The 17168-nt window shown below is 41.5% G+C and overlaps 1 protein-coding gene and 1 long non-coding RNA gene across 3 annotated transcripts in view; one reads left to right on the top strand and one right to left on the bottom strand.

The window, feature by feature from the left end:
* The window catches only part of LOC112487298 (uncharacterized), a 2680-nt gene extending 1303 nt beyond the window's left edge, over positions 1–1377 (bottom strand). Inside the window, exons 1-2 of one of the 2 annotated variants that reach the window (XR_003050259.1) lie at positions 1250–1377; positions 1056–1167 (exon numbers count right to left, since the gene is read on the bottom strand). This is a non-coding gene — a long non-coding RNA (uncharacterized LOC112487298). Of the gene's footprint in view, positions 1–1055 lie in introns of both variants that reach the window. The other variant, XR_003050258.1, reaches the window with a different exon arrangement.
* Positions 1378–5767: 4390 nt separating this feature from the next.
* Positions 5768–17168, top strand: part of LOC103382581 (uncharacterized) — a 39673-nt gene continuing 28272 nt past the window's right edge. Inside the window, exons 1-5 of the mRNA XM_017033970.2 lie at positions 5768–5983; positions 8085–8594; positions 9404–9886; positions 13168–13320; positions 16888–17115. Of these exons, the coding sequence (XP_016889459.1) occupies positions 5869–5983; positions 8085–8594; positions 9404–9886; positions 13168–13320; positions 16888–17115 (1489 nt within the window). The 5' untranslated portion in view covers positions 5768–5868. The remainder of the gene's footprint in view (positions 5984–8084; positions 8595–9403; positions 9887–13167; positions 13321–16887; positions 17116–17168) is intronic.

The raw sequence follows: 17168 nt of genomic DNA, 5'->3' as shown, positions 1-17168 counted from the left end.
AAATGAGAAATCAGTAAAAAAAATCTCTTTAATAAAAAAAAATAAAAATATTTTTTTAATAAAAAATCTTTTAGTGTGTTTTGTGAAAAATCCTCTTAAGTAATTGATAGTAACTTGAAAGTCAACTTGACGAAAATTAGCCTGAAAGTAGACAAATGCTGGAAAAAGTTGAGTCAAAATTTGGGCTAAAAAAACTTAAGGTTAACGAGAACATTTGAGGCTAGAACCCGACCACTGACTAAAACTAGAGCCAGATACAGGTGGTCCTCGGGTTATGACGTCCTCGACCCACAGTGTATCGTGGTTATCATCTCGTCTCCCACGCATTTATTAAGAAAGTCTTGTTCTACGATTCCGATGTAGGGTAATAAAACATCACGGACAAATGGCACTATACGCAGATGACAACCTTGTTTACATTCGCCAGTTTTACGCCATACATTGGATCGTGCTGCATTCGCTTTCTTTAAAATATTTAAAAAATCAAATAATCAATACAATATGGTCAAATTGATAAATTGTTATTTGTAGGTGAAAATACCTATCATTAGAGGTAAAAAATAAATATATATATATATTAGCTAAATATTACAAAAGACACATCAAAATGATTGCCCTGAATTTATGCTAAGTGTTAGCCTAAAATGAAGGAAATACAAATATATAAACAATTCAAATGAGAACTTAAAGTCAGGACAGCGATCTCTAGCTCTCGGCCTGTTAACAAAAAAACGCCAAAAGTTAGCGCACGACAAAACAAGAAATTTGTTTTAAATTTGATGAAACATCGTCATCATTAAAGCCATCATTTAAGATCCATTGTCCACCAAAGATGACTTTGTCCTCTGTTAAAAACAGAGGGACGACATTCGACCAGAGGGTGGAGCTGTAGATAATAGATATATCATGGCTAATGCTAATGTGATGAAGAGCAGGAGCCTGGTGTCATTGTCTCAACACAGAAACACAGAAAAGTTGAAAGTTTCTGTTCAGGCTGAGCTCCATCTGAGCCTGGCTGCTGACACGAGCTGATAATCAGATTTACTCCCACCCACCTCCCTGAATCTGCTGGACTCCACAATGTGTCCCACTGTCATCCTGGTCCTCATCGGCCCATCGCCAGCGTCCAGACCCTCCGTCCTCCCCCACAGTAAAGCTAATTACACCCTGCAGAAACACAAATCTCTGTGATTGGAAAAAAAAAGTCTCTTCTTCTTCTTTACTTTTTTTTCGGTCGGGGAGGTTTAACCTTGTTAGAGTCTACGCCTGGTTTCTCGCGTCTCAGTTCTGAGAGGACGGCTCTGTCCCGGCAGACGCTGTGACATAGACACACTTCTGTCTGTCTTTCAATCGCAGAGTTCACTGTCTAATTAACCATACGTGTGTGTGTGTGTGTGTGTGTGTGTTTGGAGAGGGGAGGCAGCGTCTCTGTCCTCACTGCTCACCATCTGGGACTTTGGACCAACTAATAGACTTCCTACAGTCGTTGACTTGTGCACGTCCTGACCGCAAACAGGCTGCGTAATCACATTACCGCGTTTGTGTCTGCGTGCGAGGAACAGTGTGTGGGCCGCCTGACGCCAGCAGCTCGGCCGGCGCTGTTTCCTGGGGGCCTGTAGGGGCCCCCCTGGAGGAGCCCCCTCAGAGACAGCACCGTCATGGGTGGCTAAAGAAACTCGGAAGCTGCGGATCTAACGTGCAGCTGAAGTTGGATAGAGGCCGGGATAGGGTCCAGATCTGCGTCCACATCTGGACCGTGTCCTTCCTGTTAGTGACCCCCGATCTACAGAACACGACACTCTTGACAAATGGAACTGAACTAAGGACATTCACGCTGCTCTTGATGGAACACCGTACTGATATCGTGTGCGATCACTGTTGAGGTGTAATGTGTCCTGGACAGGTACCAGGCTTGACGATTCATTCAAATACTCTGATCCACCGACCTGAAGGTCCTCTAACGTAGTTTCATAGTTTTGCGGTTAGCTTGCCTGCTTCACGAGCAGAGAGTCATGCGTTCGATTCCCAGAGGAATCACGTATTTGGTGCCTCCAGGGAAGCTGCCTCTCACAGCAGATATGCTGTTAGCACCATTTCCCAAGTCTGGGATAAATGAAGTTCTAATTGTTATCATGATTATTATAAGGACAACTCGCTGCTCATTGGTCAGCCACTGTTGTATGTTGGTCAAGCTGTGGTTTTTATTGAGAGTTATTTGACTGACACGGTGTGTTCATTTGTTTTTTGAGAATTGGGAATAGTTTAAACGACAGACTGTGTTAACTGGGAAGCAGGAAACAGTATCAGTGATCATCAACCGGCGGCCCGTGGGGCCAATTTGGCACGTCGAACATCCCATCCGGGCCACGACTGGTTTTAACGCCGTTCGTCAGAATGATGGAACTTTCCAAATAAATTCATGGGAGATGGTGATGTAACCATGAACCATCGTAGTTCAGGGACAACGTAGTCGTATCTGTTGATTTGTGATAAAAAAAATATCGGACAACATTAACCAAATTTTTACAAGAATCTTTAGCATCAACACATGAACTCCTGCTCTACCCCCGCCTCCTTTGGTGTCACTGAGGTACTTTACTTCCAAACAGTTGTCAAAATTACACAAATGTACTAAAGTGTACTGCAGTTTCCCTGCTGTATTGTACAGTTTTTTGTTTTTTTTAATGGTCCTTGGTCTGAGAGGGAGTTTTTATAAATGTGTCATCAAACCTCAGTGATTCGTCAAAAGGAAACTTACTTGGGCATCACACACACATCACTGACTTCAACGTGTGTGTTGAAGGACACACTCCTCCGTCCCCTGTTGTGGCCTTGATTGTGTTTGCGTTCGTGGTCGCATTCAGAGCTTTCGCCTGTTTTTTCCGTCCAACGTTCGTGCTCGGACCTGCTCGACAGCAGGCTGTCGGTTCGATGACAGCGACTTTAAGTCCGGCCTCACAACGCCCTCCTTGGCTTTTTGAATGTTCTGACTGACAGGTAATTGGTGGAGGCCTTAGGGGAGAACGCAGAGGAGTGTGGAGGAGACGGAGGCCTCCCATGGCTCCTCCACCTCACTTCTGCCTCTTTACATCACAGGAATGCAAATCTTTCAAAGCCTGCAGATCTGAGAGCAGGGATTTGAACGCTGATCCTCCTCTCTGTGAGGAGACACACAGACACCCCACCTTCTCCGACGGGAGGTCTCCTGGTTCATCAGTGTAACTCAGACACTTTCTGTGTGTCTGTGTCTGTGTCTGTTTTTTTTTCATGTTTGTTTACTGATTGTGTGTAAAAGGGGTGAGGAGCTCAACTACAGAGTCCAACTCAAATAAAAACCCTGCGTCTGCGTGACATTTGTCCTCAGTGTTTGCTCTGTAAAAGGCCACAGAGACAGAGAGGAGGACTAAATGAGTCACAGACTGCAGTCTTCAGCTCGTCCGTCCGTCTGTTGTCTCAGTGTTGACAGACGCTTTCATCTGAATGTCATGGATGTGTTTGATCAGACCAGAGATCAGTTAACATCTAATGTCTGTAAAACATGAAGCCGGACTCCACTTTGAATGGGACATCCAGAGGTGTCATTTATTTTGTGGCCGCTAGAGGGTAGTGTGGGCATCGTGCATTATTCGAAATTCCTCCTCAACGGCCACTGAGACGGTGGACAGCCGTCTCTGCTGTGGTGTTGTTGGAAACGCCACCTGAGGGACTTTTATTTATTTTTACTTTTTAAAAAAAAAAAAAGTTTATATGATTCATTTTGAATTTAAAATATATTAAAATAAAGGTAATACTGATGATGACGTTAAAAAAAACTAACAAGTACAGTAAAGACACAGGCAGTGTGAGATACTGTTGACTGATTAATATTGTTGAACACAAGGGCGTGTAGATCAAACTACGGCCCGTGGCCCAGATACAGCCCGCTTGGTTTCCTAATCTGGTCCACCTAACACTACTACTAGGTCAATCCTTCTGTTTTATACATTCCCACAAATCGACTGTAATTTCTGTTTATGCCACTAAATGGCAGCAGACATCAAATGTGCCAAATTATGACTGGAAGTTTATTTTTATTCTTGTAGATTTTATTTAAATTATTCCGCCCAGCATTCTACATCCAACCAAAACTGAAATCAAATGTTGAACCTCATTTTGGTCCGTGAGTCAAAGCGTCTGTTGTAGATGGCAGTAATGACTCTGTAAAGAACACGTTTCAGTGATAGTTAAAGTTAATACATATTATTGCTATGCTTTGAGTTCTGTTTTAGAGAGATTTGGTCATATTTATATTTCAATCATTTAGATGAAAAGTTTGGGTTTTTTGGTCATATTTTGGAATGTAGATTAATCCTGATTAATCATCATCGTAATTGACAATAATGTTTGAAATCAATGAACTTTCATGATTAAACATGATTAATCCACAGTTACCCTGTGATTAATCCAATTAAAATTAAATCAACTGACAGCCCTAATACAGTAAATATATATAATATATATTTAATATATTAAATAAATATTTTACATATATTTAATATATATTTTATTTTAAACCCATCATAAATATTGTTAATTAATGTCTCTGTTATACTTATTTTAATTTTTTCTTTTTAAACCAGGCTCATCACACTCATCCGGCACGTGGTCCGTCTCCTTGTTTCAACTGTCCTTCACTGTGTCCACGCTTCCTGTCTCACATGAAGATTCCTGTTGACCACCTCAGACCTCTGCGTCTCCACAGCTCCACCTACAGACCACATCCTCCACCCAACAACCCCGTTCCCCCTGCTCTACAGGGCCAGGAGCTCGAGGGTGAGTGGAGTTTATCGTGGACAGCCGTCTCTGCTGTGGTGTTGTTGGAAACGCCACCTGAGGGACTTTTATTTATTTTTACTTTTTAAAAAAAAAAAAAGTTTATATGATTCATTTTGAATTTAAAATATATTAAAATAAAGGTAATACTGATGATGACGTTAAAAAAAACTAACAAGTGCAGTAAAGACACAGGCAGTGTGAGATACAGTTGACTGATTAATATTGTTGAACACAAGGGCGTGTAGATCAAACTACGGCCCGTGGCCCAGATACAGCCCGCTTGGTTTCCTAATCTGGTCCACCTAACACTACTACTAGGTCAATCCTTCTGTTTTATACATTCCCACAAATCGACTGTAATTTCTGTTTATGCCACTAAATGGCAGCAGACATCAAATGTGCCAAATTATGACTGGAAGTTTATTTTTATTCTTGTAGATTTTATTTAAATTATTCCGCCCAGCATTCTACATCCAACCAAAACTGAAATCAAATGTTGAACCTCATTTTGGTCCGTGAGTCAAAGCGTCTGTTGTAGATGGCAGTAATGACTCTGTAAAGAACACGTTTCAGTGATAGTTAAAGTTAATACATATTATTGCTATGCTTTGAGTTCTGTTTTAGAGAGATTTGGTCATATTTATATTTCAATCATTTAGATGAAAAATTTGGGTTTTTTGCTCATATTTTGGAATGTAGATTAATCCTGATTAATCATCATCGTAATTGACAATAATGTTGATTAATCATGAACTTTCATGATTAAACATGATTAATCCACAGTTACCCTGTGATTAATCCAATTAAAATTAAATCAACTGACAGCCCTAATACAGTAAATATATATTATATATATTTAATATATTAAATAAATATTTTACATATATTTAATATATATTTTATTTTAAACCCATCATAAATATTGTTAATTAATGTCTCTGTTATACTTATTTTAATTTTTTCTTTTTAAACCAGGCTCATCACACTCATCCGGCACGTGGTCCGTCTCCTTGTTTCAACTGTCCTTCACTGTGTCCACGCTTCCTGTCTCACATGAAGATTCCTGTTGACCACCTCAGACCTCTGCGTCTCCACAGCTCCACCTACAGACCACATCCTCCACCCAACAACCCCGTTCCCCCTGCTCTACAGGGCCAGGAGCTCGAGGGTGAGTGGAGTTTATCGACCCAACACCTGGTGGCGTTTTTTTTTATTTTTGTTTAACACCAGCAGGAGGAGGTTTAAGTCCACACCTCTGTTCATTAACACCTTTTCCTCCTCTTTTCTTTTGCTCCTCGCGGCGGCGGCGGGGGGGTGGAGGCTGAGGCCACCGGCCGTGTTGTTAGCTCTTAATCTCTCTTTGTGAGTGTGAGTCAGGTTAAGTGGAAATCTTGGGTATCCTGCCTCTTTTTCTCGCTCTGTCTGTTGAGTAAGTACCCACAGCGCCGCCCTCCTGGTGGTCCTGTGGTGGGAGTGAAAGACCTTAAGGTTGGGAGACCTGCCGCTCCTTTCAGAGCCGGGGCTCTGATGTGAAGGCATTTCCCCCCAGTGCAAACCTCAGCTCCACAGCAGGCAGTTGCTTTGTGAAAGTGTGTGTGTGTGTGTGTTTGCGTGTGTGTGTGTGTGTGTTATTTCTCAGCACCGGGGGTCTAATACTAATTATTCTACCATATGGTGTTGGACTGGCTCACAATTGGCTCTGAACTGTGCTCCCTGAACGGGCTGTGGCCAAGTCAGACACATGCCATTCATGTGCACATTCTCTCTCTCTCTCTCACACACACACACACACACACACTCACTCATGCACGTGAGTGTGTGTAACAGATGGGAATGGCAGGACATGATTGTACAAAGAGGCAGAGCAGAAATATTCGCTTTCTCCATTTCATCCTCTTTATCCTATCAGTGCTGACTCCTGTTGGCGGCCGACGCCTCCCTGGGAACAGAAGGAGATTGTCTCACACCCTCCTCCTCCTCCTCCTCCTCCTCCTCCTCACCCCTCCGTCTTCATGCCCACAAAACTAAAAGGAAAAAAAAAGAAAGGGTTTCCAGAGAAAGTGGAGATAATAACAGGAAGTGATGAAAATAGAGCTGGTCCATCAGCAACAGGAAGGAAACATTTACTTACAACTTTCACATTTACTAGAAAAATCTTTATATGTATATGATGTACATAGTTTAAGCAGTCATGTAGGAAAATACATACTGTTAAAAAGATCTGATGTGCTTCAGGCTGCAGTACCTTTGCTGGCCTAAAGGGCTTGCTTTTTACGTTAATAATAATAATAATAATAATAATAATAATTAAGTATACGAGAGTATCATTTGTAGTTTGTCACCCACACGTGACAATCTTCTTCAAGGCTCGTCTAGGGTAATCTAAGCTAGCTGAGCTTAGCTACTTATGCTATCTTGCTAGCTGTTTACAAATCATGAAATAGTAAATACACAATAAAACTGGAATTACAATATGTTTGTAAATTAAAATGTTACAAAATGTGAACTTAACCATTTAAAAAAAGTCTCTCTAAAAACATAGGAAAAGATTTATTTATATAAAATGCATTTTTGATTCAAACATATTTGTGCCTAAACTAGCATGTTAGCCTGCAAAGTTTTTTAATACTGCCGTAAAAATGAGCATTGGCAATTGTTTAAAGTGGGGTAAAAACACCTCTAATGAAATGTTTCAACGTCTCCATCCCATAATAAACCTGTTGTGTGTCTGTATAAATACAGGCACTCTCCCCTGCCCACGGCTCCGATCACTGCTGTGAACTGAGACTTTGGGAAACTGCCAGCTGCTGCAGCAGGACCATTTCTCCCTGCCTTTGTTAGCACAACGACCCACCCAGCAGGGAGACAAGTGTTTGCCCCGAGACACAGGAGCAAAGTGGGAAAAAAAATGTCATGAGCAGCTTTGGAGGTGACCTGTACTGTGGTCACTGTGCTCCGCATTCAGAGACAGAAACAAGAGGCTTTTATGGGGGTCAGAGTCCAGGGCTATTAGAAGGTTTGGATCCAGTTTGAGAAAAGTGCTGGATCCCCTGAACAATGTTCAAATTTAATAAAGAATTCCAGTGAAGCCTTCAAACCCAGAAACGTGCTGGAACTTTAGCTAAAAGTGCTGTTGAATCAGTGATTTCAGGGGAAAAAAACTTCAGTAAAGTTAGTTAGTCGAAGTATTAACTTAAAAATGTCAAAATTAGAACTTTTGTCATGTTTGATGTCATGTTAACATAGAGCTTTTGTTCTTTTTTTATCAGGGTATTTTCACTTAGATCCACAAAGAAGAGGAAATAATAATGTGGAAACAAAGAATCTGATCGCAGGAAACAGTTCTGCTGCTGCTGCTGCTGCTGCTGCTGCTGCTGAAGTTGCTGCCTCTGCTGTGGATGATGTTGTGCCCTGCCCTTCACCTGCCGACAGCCCAGCACCACCGATCATTATTCCATCAGCTCTGCAGTCTGACAACCCACACTCTGAAAAAGAAAAACCCAAACCAGAAGAGGATACTCAATCTCCTTCCTCTTCTCCCTTTCACCTTTTCTCACCTGAGAGACATGAACCTCAAGAGGATGGAAAAGTACCACAGGAAGTTCCTGCAATGTCCGTCCCTGGACTGGAGGGGGCGCCTTTCCGAGGGCCTGCTGGATGGGAGCTCCTGTCAACAACAACCCCTCTCTCCCAGGAGTCTTTGTCTGATTTTAGTCGTCCTCCCTCCAGTTTATTCAGCCGCAGCACTGACCTGAGCGGCAGGAGCAGCAACTTTTCAGGTGAATCTTTTCTCATTGTCACCGATTGTCACTGTGGACAAATAGAGAACAAAAACAAATACCACAGTTTAGTCATGGTCAGAGGGTCTTATTGGGGTCTAGAAAACCACATCAGAGGGTCCAACCAGGGGTCAGTATTAAAAAGTGAGGAGTGGCAGAGAAGTACATGTAGCCGGTGCAGGACATGGTGAGGTGCAGTCAGATTGGCGGTTGGGTTGAGCATCAAGATAGGGTTAAATAGAATGCTTACAGAACATGTCTGGAAAAGTCCAGTTGTTTGAGGTTCTCGAGGTGACATGGACAATTTCTTGAGAACGTCTCGCTTCTTTTTCAAAAGGCTCTGGTAGATCAGGAAACGTCATAGGATCAGATCATTTAAACCAGCGGTTTCAACCTTTTTTGTACCAAGGACTGGTCAGATGGTATCAACCAATACTGCGGACCGGTAATGCCACAACATCGTTGAAGGATCAATAAAAATTAAAACATCTTTCAGACTTTATTCTGTTAGTATCAGAGTTTGAATGACCTTTTTTAGTTAGTATCAGAGTCTGAATGACCTTTTTTATAAACAATGACATTATTTTTGAATGACAAAAGTAAAGGTATATGACTGGATTCTTTTTGAATGAAGTGAATTAGTAAAACTACAGTACTTCTTTTTGAATGAAGTGAATTAGTAAATCTACAGTACATTCTTTTCACTGTGGCCCAGTACCAGATGACCTACGGACTCTTACTGATCCCCGGACCAGAGATTGGAGACCCCTGATTTAAACCACATTTTGATTTTCTTGTCTTTTTTGCAGGACTGTGCAGCGACTCAGACCCAGAGCTCAGTGACCAGTCACACCAACATCAGCCTTCCTCGGGGCTACAGTTACCCCAGACCTCTGCATCTACTCTGAGGACCATCCCTCAACAATCCTTTACCAACAATTTCACCTCTAAATCTCCCCTCTGTGAACCGGTTTTTGACCAAATCCAACATCCGTCCTCTCGACCATCTTCACACCTTCAACCTGTTTTGGACAAGCCTCCGAGTCGTCACCACGGCATCATAAAAGAAGACAACTACAACCAGGATGTTTTCACGGAGCCTGTGCCTGATTCATCTTTGGTTTCTGACCAAGGCCATCTCCCACTGGCTTTAACCTCCGCCACTTGGTCTTCCTGTCCAAGTCCACAAAGGTCCACGCCGAGATCGAGAGAAAAGCTCAACCCCTCTCCTCCACCCGGTGTCCTGCAGTCTCAATGCTGGTCCGTCTTACCACCCATCACCCCATTCAAAGGTAAGAAATGTTCCCCGTGGTCCATTCTCAGCCAACGTCTCCTCCCCCTCTCCCTCCCCCTCTCCCTCCCCCTTTTCCTCCCCCTCCTCCCTGTCCTGACAACACTCTTAGCTCTGGATTGTTGTGAACATTGTAGGACTTCCTCACAAAGACATTGGTCCAGACACACACACAGCTCTAAAGCGTGGTGTTGTGGCTGCCTCTGTCGATGCTGCAGACGCTGCTGTCACTCTGTTTTTATTACCTCCCTCCGCTACGTCGTAAATAACCCCGAAAAGCTTTTCTTTTTCCTCTAAATCATCAATGGAGATGAGCGCTTTTTGATGAAAGCTGGTACCATTTGATTCCTCGTTCAAAGACATGAGGCCCTGACAATAAAAGTTCAGGGTCCCTACCTCGTGTGCCGTGCCTCTCAGACTCCACTCCCCTCGTTTGGTCATAAATCCACGCTGACCAACGCTCGCTGACGGCGCAGCGCCTCCAACAAAAGCCTCACTCCATAATACCTCGTCGGCTTTCCTGCGGCCAATAATTTACCGTTCCCAATGGTGACAAAGACCAGGGGCCACTGACATCTGACTCCTCTAGGAACTTTATGAAAGAAGGCAAACAATGTGGAAATTGTGCAGGGATTTTCTCCTTTCTGTCTCAGACATCTACTGTTCTCTGTGAGGTGCTAGATGGTGGGGGGGCTCAGTGCTGTATCACAGCATGCTGTTCTCTTCAGGGCTTGACACAGGGCCGGGGTCACAGCTTCAGTCTTTACTGCAGATGAAGGCGATTTAATCATAAACGTTTTGGGGAGTATGGCTCAGAGGATAAAGTCTGGTTCGTTATAGCTCTAAGTCTGGCTTTTGATTTTGGTGTAAGTTTTAGGAAAGGAAATAACAGTTAATATTCACATAGATAATATATTATTTTGACAAAACGTCATGTTGAGATGACATTTGTTAAGAACTAACCACATCCAGGATTAATGTCAAAGTGTTCTGGACAAACTAACCAGAACTGTTAATACCTAACTTCTAGCTTATTATATATATATATATATACATACATAGCAAAATATATATATTTATAAAAAAAATAGGCTGTTTTGCTGTATTTTTGTCCCATTTGTTTCAGTTGACAATCAACAAGTGTTTTGATATTTTTGCTATAAAGATTTTTGGCTAAACATTTACAGTATATTTGCTATCATTAAATACATTTTAGTGGATGTTATGTCGATGTTGCTACACTTTATAGATATTCAAACATCATGTAGTGAGTTTCTGGCTAATTTTTTATTTCTTTGATATTTAAGTAATACCCAGCAAACATTTCAATTATTTTGTGTAATTTAAGGTTATTTGTGGCCAAACATTTTTGATATATATTTTGGCTTTAATTTTTTTCCCTATATTGTCCTATAAAATATAAAACATTTATCAACCATGGAAACCGGAATAAAAAGTCAATAGTTCGAAGAGTTAGTAGCCCTCATTAGCTGTAAGGCTTTTCCATTCAGCCTTTTGTGGAGCCGTATATCTTTTTCCCCAGATCATGACCCTGATCTGACCGGTTGTTGAGCAACAGCTCTACACTGTAACTGTCCTGGACGGTACAGCAGGGCGGCGCTGCTGTGGCCTGGACCGGCCTTTCCACTGACCGGGATAAAGGACAGGATCACAGTGACACAGAGACGGCCTTGTCTGTCTCTTACTGTGCTCTGTCACACATATGCCCCCCCACCCCACCATCATCAACACCATACTACAAACAGCGCCCCCATGACCTTCCTGAAGAACCATGAAGTCCATTTTGACAGAAGCAACATGCTGTCAAAGTGTCCAGTCATGTCCTTCCACTCTCTCTATGACACATATGTCAAGTACTCAGTGATGTGTGTGTGTGTGTAAGTGTGAGTGTGTGTTTGTGTGAGTGTGTGTGTGCATGTTCAAAAAGATTGCCTTGTTGCTCTTCAGAATTCTGTAGGGATGTTGTTGACCAATGTTAGCTTTTAGCGCTAACTTTGAATTATGTCTTCATGCTGGCAGTCAAAGATTATTTCAGGTGAGATGAGTCAACATTTTACTTCATGAAATATATGAAATATATTTCTAGACTAATGTTTGACTTTGGACAAATGTACTATTTCGGCCTGGAACTCAGCCTTTTATGAATATGGATGTTGATCTGTTTTAGCTCTGTGGGCTAATGTGGGCTAACATCAGTTTTTCAATCATTTTCAGATATTTTTTTTAACTGACCAACTTTGTTGGGCTTTTTTCTAGTTTTTGGGCAACTTAACTCTTTTAAATTATGTTTGAATAAACTTAATTTATCTTTTACAGTCTTGCTTTCAGACATTTTAGCCATATGTTGGCTAACTTTTTTTGTCCTTTTGAATAAACCTAATCTGTCTTTTTTAATTTTGTGCTTATTCTCTTTTTGTTTTGCCCACATTAGGGTATTTTTATATATATTTTTATAACATATTTGACTTTTATTTCTTGTTTTTTTTTTCATTTCTGATGCGAGAGATGCTGCTTTTTGTTCAGAGAGACTTGAGGGCAGAGCGTTTTTCTGTTTGCGTCTACACCAGGTGAGACGAAGCAACTTTTACCCCTGAGGTCCCACAGACCTTCTCCCTCCTGGAGGTCCAGAGAGTGGATGAAGCTGTTTGGGGAAGTGTCCACTTGTCAGAGTGTTAAACCAAGAAGAGACGGGATTAAAGTAAACCCTAAACAACAACCAGCTCAGATCTCTGGTCAGATAATACCAGCCAACACTTCTTTTCTTGTAGCTGTTTGCCTTAGTGCTATTTATTTTTTGTTTATTTCTTTGTTTCTGCATATTTGAGGTTATTTTGTTTTTAATGGATTTGTGTTGGACATAATGAGAACCAGGGAAAGAAGAACCTTGTCTCCTCTGTGCTGTTTCTTTTGTAGTGAGTTTAAACTTTTAAATTCATGCACATGAAACATAATATCTGATAGTAGCGCAAATTGCTTGTAAAACTCTTAAATTCCCCTCTAAAGCCAACTAAACTGTTAGGGCAAAATGTAATTATTATTTACATCTTGTCTCGGGCCGGATATGGAGGGTTCAGGAGCCTGAGTTTGAGACCCCAGGGCTAAGGCCTGATATGAAACCCAGTTTGATGACTTGACTTGTGACTGCAGGTCTGAGGTAACATTTCCAGGAGTCACATTGAAAAGAAAAGCCAGGATATTTATTATTGTTTAATCCATTCTTGTTCCGACAGTAATCCAAACACCGACTCTGTGATGTTACAGGGCGCAGTGGCTCGGCAGCGTCACGGTTCTCCGAGGTCAGCTGCAGTCAGTCTTACGTCTTTGATGAATTAGAGGCCATCGCTCCCACGTCTACGTGCTGTCCATCATTGGACGAGGCCTCCGACTCCTCGGTTTGCTCTTCGCCGGAAACAGGTACAGACACACAAACACAGAGTGGACACAGTCCGTCCCAAATAAATGCGTCCCTACTCGTCCCTACACACCCTTATGTCTGTTAACAGTTGACATGCTATAATGTTGTACCGACATTTTAGCCTCCGAACTTCTTAATTCAGGGCTGTCAAAATAATTTTCATTCTGCAGTGAAGACCGTTTAAAACAATGTGAGAAAAGCCCGGTTCGCGGACCGGTACCAGTCCAAAGTTCATTTGCTGCTGGGCCACAGTGAAAAAATTTACTTAATTTTTACTAATTTACTTCATTCAAAGAAATTCCAGTCATATCCATTTACTTTCTTTATTTAAAGATATTTTGGCAACATTTTAAAATAATAGGACATTCAGACTCTGACACAGAATAAAGTCTGAAAGACGTTTTATTTTGAAAATGTAATGATCCTTCAACACTCAGCTCCGTAATAACAGGTGGTACTGGGGGACCAGTCCTTTGGGGACCACTGGTACAGATCTAACTACTCCATAACAGACTAATACATGTTCCTGCAAAAATATAATTACTCAGGTTGAGAACCTCTGCTGCATGGACTTTACTAAATGCTTTTTAAGCTCCCGCGGGCCACACTGAACAACTTGGCTGGCCGCATTTGGCCCCCGGGCCTTGAGTTTGACACGTAATTTAATTCATCAAACCTCGTTCCAGGTCAGGTTGTTTATTCCCAGGCATCAAATCAGGATTGAAATCTACAGCTGTCTTATTATGGACCGTAACAGTCTCATTTCTTTGTTGGCCAACAAAAACAGACTAAATGCGTGTCTGCCCAGTGTATTGTAAATAAGTGTGGGTGTGAATGTGCGTGTGTGTGTCCGTGTCCTCAGGGTGTTGAATTGATCTACTTAGGGCGGACATTAGGGGGAAGACTTCCTCCTCGCTGCTGCAGCAGCTCCCTAATCCCTGACAAGGTGTTTAACCTGTTCGCTCGGCCTGAACCTTCGTCTGAACCTGGCGACCTTTGCCCTCAGGAAAATGGAGGGGTTGTGTCCTGATAACATCAGCTAATGTGAACTAATGCTTCAGACTGAGTTTTATCAAGAATGTACATTTGTGTCGAGTGAAGCCAATGAGAACGATGTTTTCTGATGAGATGAGAGAATAAAAATAAATCTTAAATCTGTATCGGTCTGATATTGGATCAAAAATTTCAGGATCGGATATTGGAAAAATAATAAAACAGCCCTTCCGATCTGATACCTGAGCCCAAATGCTTAACGTAACTCTACGCGACATGCCATGAACAGGGATACTATCGCTTCAGCAACGACGGGTATCAAATTGATATCGTGAGACTTAAGGTTGAGAGCCCTAGTTTCTAAGACCAGTGCTCTAACCTTTGACCTCTGAAGCCAGGTACAAATAGAAATCACTTTCTATTCAACATCAGGAGGATTATTTTTTTCTTGCACCATCATCTGAAGAGCACCTTAAATAATGATTTCAACCAATAGTGCTTTTAATCAACTTCAAAGTGTGGGACACAGATATGTATTCTCTAAATGTTCTTTCATCTCCGTCCAATCAACACCTTCAGCGTTTGAATTCACAGTCAGGTCCATTTCCTCCCTGTCCCTCTGACACTCTGAGTGGGTGGTAAGTGCGTGGCCAACACCATAATCACCAGATTGGGTCGTTTGTTATCTGCTCACTCTGTTTGCTAAGTGTTTCTCAATCCTACACGTCCTCCAGTCTAATGAGCGGCTCACGCCGCCGTGGTCCGGACTAACGATGGTGTGTGTTCCTCCACGCTGTCTTACAGCTGCTGTTATCCCAGGGATTTCCTCCCAACGACTCCCTCTCATTTTATCAACTGTTCCTTTTTCCAACCTGAGGGATTGGTTTACCAAACATCCTAGCACCAGCACACACACACACACACACACTCACACACTCACAGGTTATGACTGGCCAACGGAAACATTCACCTGTGTGCACATGAGGAGGAGACGGAAGAACTGAGACTGACAAAAAGAACGTTTTTTGATACCACAAATGACCTGTGTGTGTCTGTGATTGTTGTAGAAATATTTTTAAAAAAATCCCCTTCACGTGGGAACACTTTGCATGTCTAGACTGAGTGAGTTTGAAATTGCAAAAGTGTGAAGGTGTCGGTTATTAGTAAAAAAAAAAAAAAAGGAAAAGCAGCCAAAAATAGAGAAAAAAATAAATTTACTCTGATAATGAAATAAAAAAATAGAAAAATAATTAAAAAAAATAGGTCAAAACACAAAAATCTAGAAAATTAAAAAATTAAAGCAAAAAAAAAATAAAATTAAGAACTGGCATAAAAGGCCAAAAACAAAATAATGATTGTCATAAAAAAAATTAAGAACTGGCATAAAAAGCCAAAAACAAAATAACGGTAAAATAAAAATACTAATAAAAAATACAAAAAGTAAAAAATGTATTTTTCATTTTTTTCCACACAGAAGAAAGGAATGTTTTTGTTTGAGTGTGCATGACAGTGAGAGAGTGTGTGTGTTTGTGTAATACCTCCAGTGGGGCATGTTTTGTAAAAATCCCCCCCTCAGCTTCAGCCAGCATGGGCTGAGGATTTGCATGGGCACCGGGCCACTCTGCCACTGATCTGCTTTTAATTGGGTGTGACCATGCGAACTTTGGAGCCTGGGGTGTGTGTGTGTGTGTGTATATGTGTGTGTGTTCGGAGTTCTGTTGGGGGATTTACAGTAACTTCATACATCTAACTCCAGTCCATCTATTCAAATTTAATTAATGTTTTCAATTTGACAGTTTATGCAACAAACAACAGTAAACGGTCATCAAATACTGTGTTCCCAAAACACCTTATTATAATAAACAGGGTGTGTCATAATATATTTGACTTATGTCCAAATTGTCTCTGAGTGAACCTGGCGTGGTACTTCTGTTTCGGTTTGAAAGAACAAGTGCCCCCTCCTGTAGGTACTGCTAGTATTAAGCCAGGGGTGTCACACTCTTTTTGGTCCACGTTTTTTCCCCTCTTTTTTTTTTGAAGCGGTCACACTCATTTTGGTCCACGTTTTTTCCCCCTTTTTTTTGAAGCAAAGAAGTAAAAGTATGTTTGGTCAATCTTTATATTTAATTAAATATAATATATATAATATTTTATATTTGTGTATTTTTTTTTATTTTCAAAATTCATTAAGTGGGCCGGATTAAACACTCCATGTGGGCTGTTTTTGGCCCACGGGCTGTATGTTTGACACCCCTGGTCTGAGCGTTACATACAAGCCGATCAAACCAATCTTTCTCCAAAGATGTGGGGAAAAAAAATGGGGAAAGAAAAGTTTGTAAAATGTTCTCGAACAGTATTAGCAAAACATAGGTTAGCCAAGAACTTGCTAGCAAAGTTAGCCTTTACCCTCTAAAGTTAAAAATTAACTTAAATTAAATTAAATTAGTTAAAGTTTAAAGTTAGCGTTTACCCTCTGGGAGAGTTCGTCATAACCATCTTCACTGTTAATGGACATATTGTGTCAAACATCAACGTTAGCATCCTTCCTGAATCCCCTCTCTCTCTCTCTGCAGATCTGTCTCCCGGCCTGGCAGCACTGACCGTGGGCTGTGACTCAGGGAAGCTGGAACCCTTGTCCAGGGTCCAGCTGCTCCTTTTGGACCGAGCAGAGCCTGAGATGCTGCCCGGTCACTGTGGTATGGAGGAAGAGGAGGAGGAGAGAGAGGAGGAAGAGGAGTTAATGTCCATGGAGGACTGGGAGGTTTTGAGGAAGCGATACAACACAGGGCAGACGACAGGAGGTAACGTGTATATATATATATACTGTATATATATATATATTTACATATATATA

This window comes from Cynoglossus semilaevis, chromosome 8 (genome assembly GCF_000523025.1).
Source record: "Cynoglossus semilaevis isolate Cse_v1.0 chromosome 8, Cse_v1.0, whole genome shotgun sequence".
NCBI classification, from domain to species: Eukaryota; Metazoa; Chordata; class Actinopteri; order Pleuronectiformes; family Cynoglossidae; genus Cynoglossus; species Cynoglossus semilaevis.
Note: the sequence above shows the minus strand (reverse complement) of the source record. Positions and strands in the feature narration are given on the sequence as shown.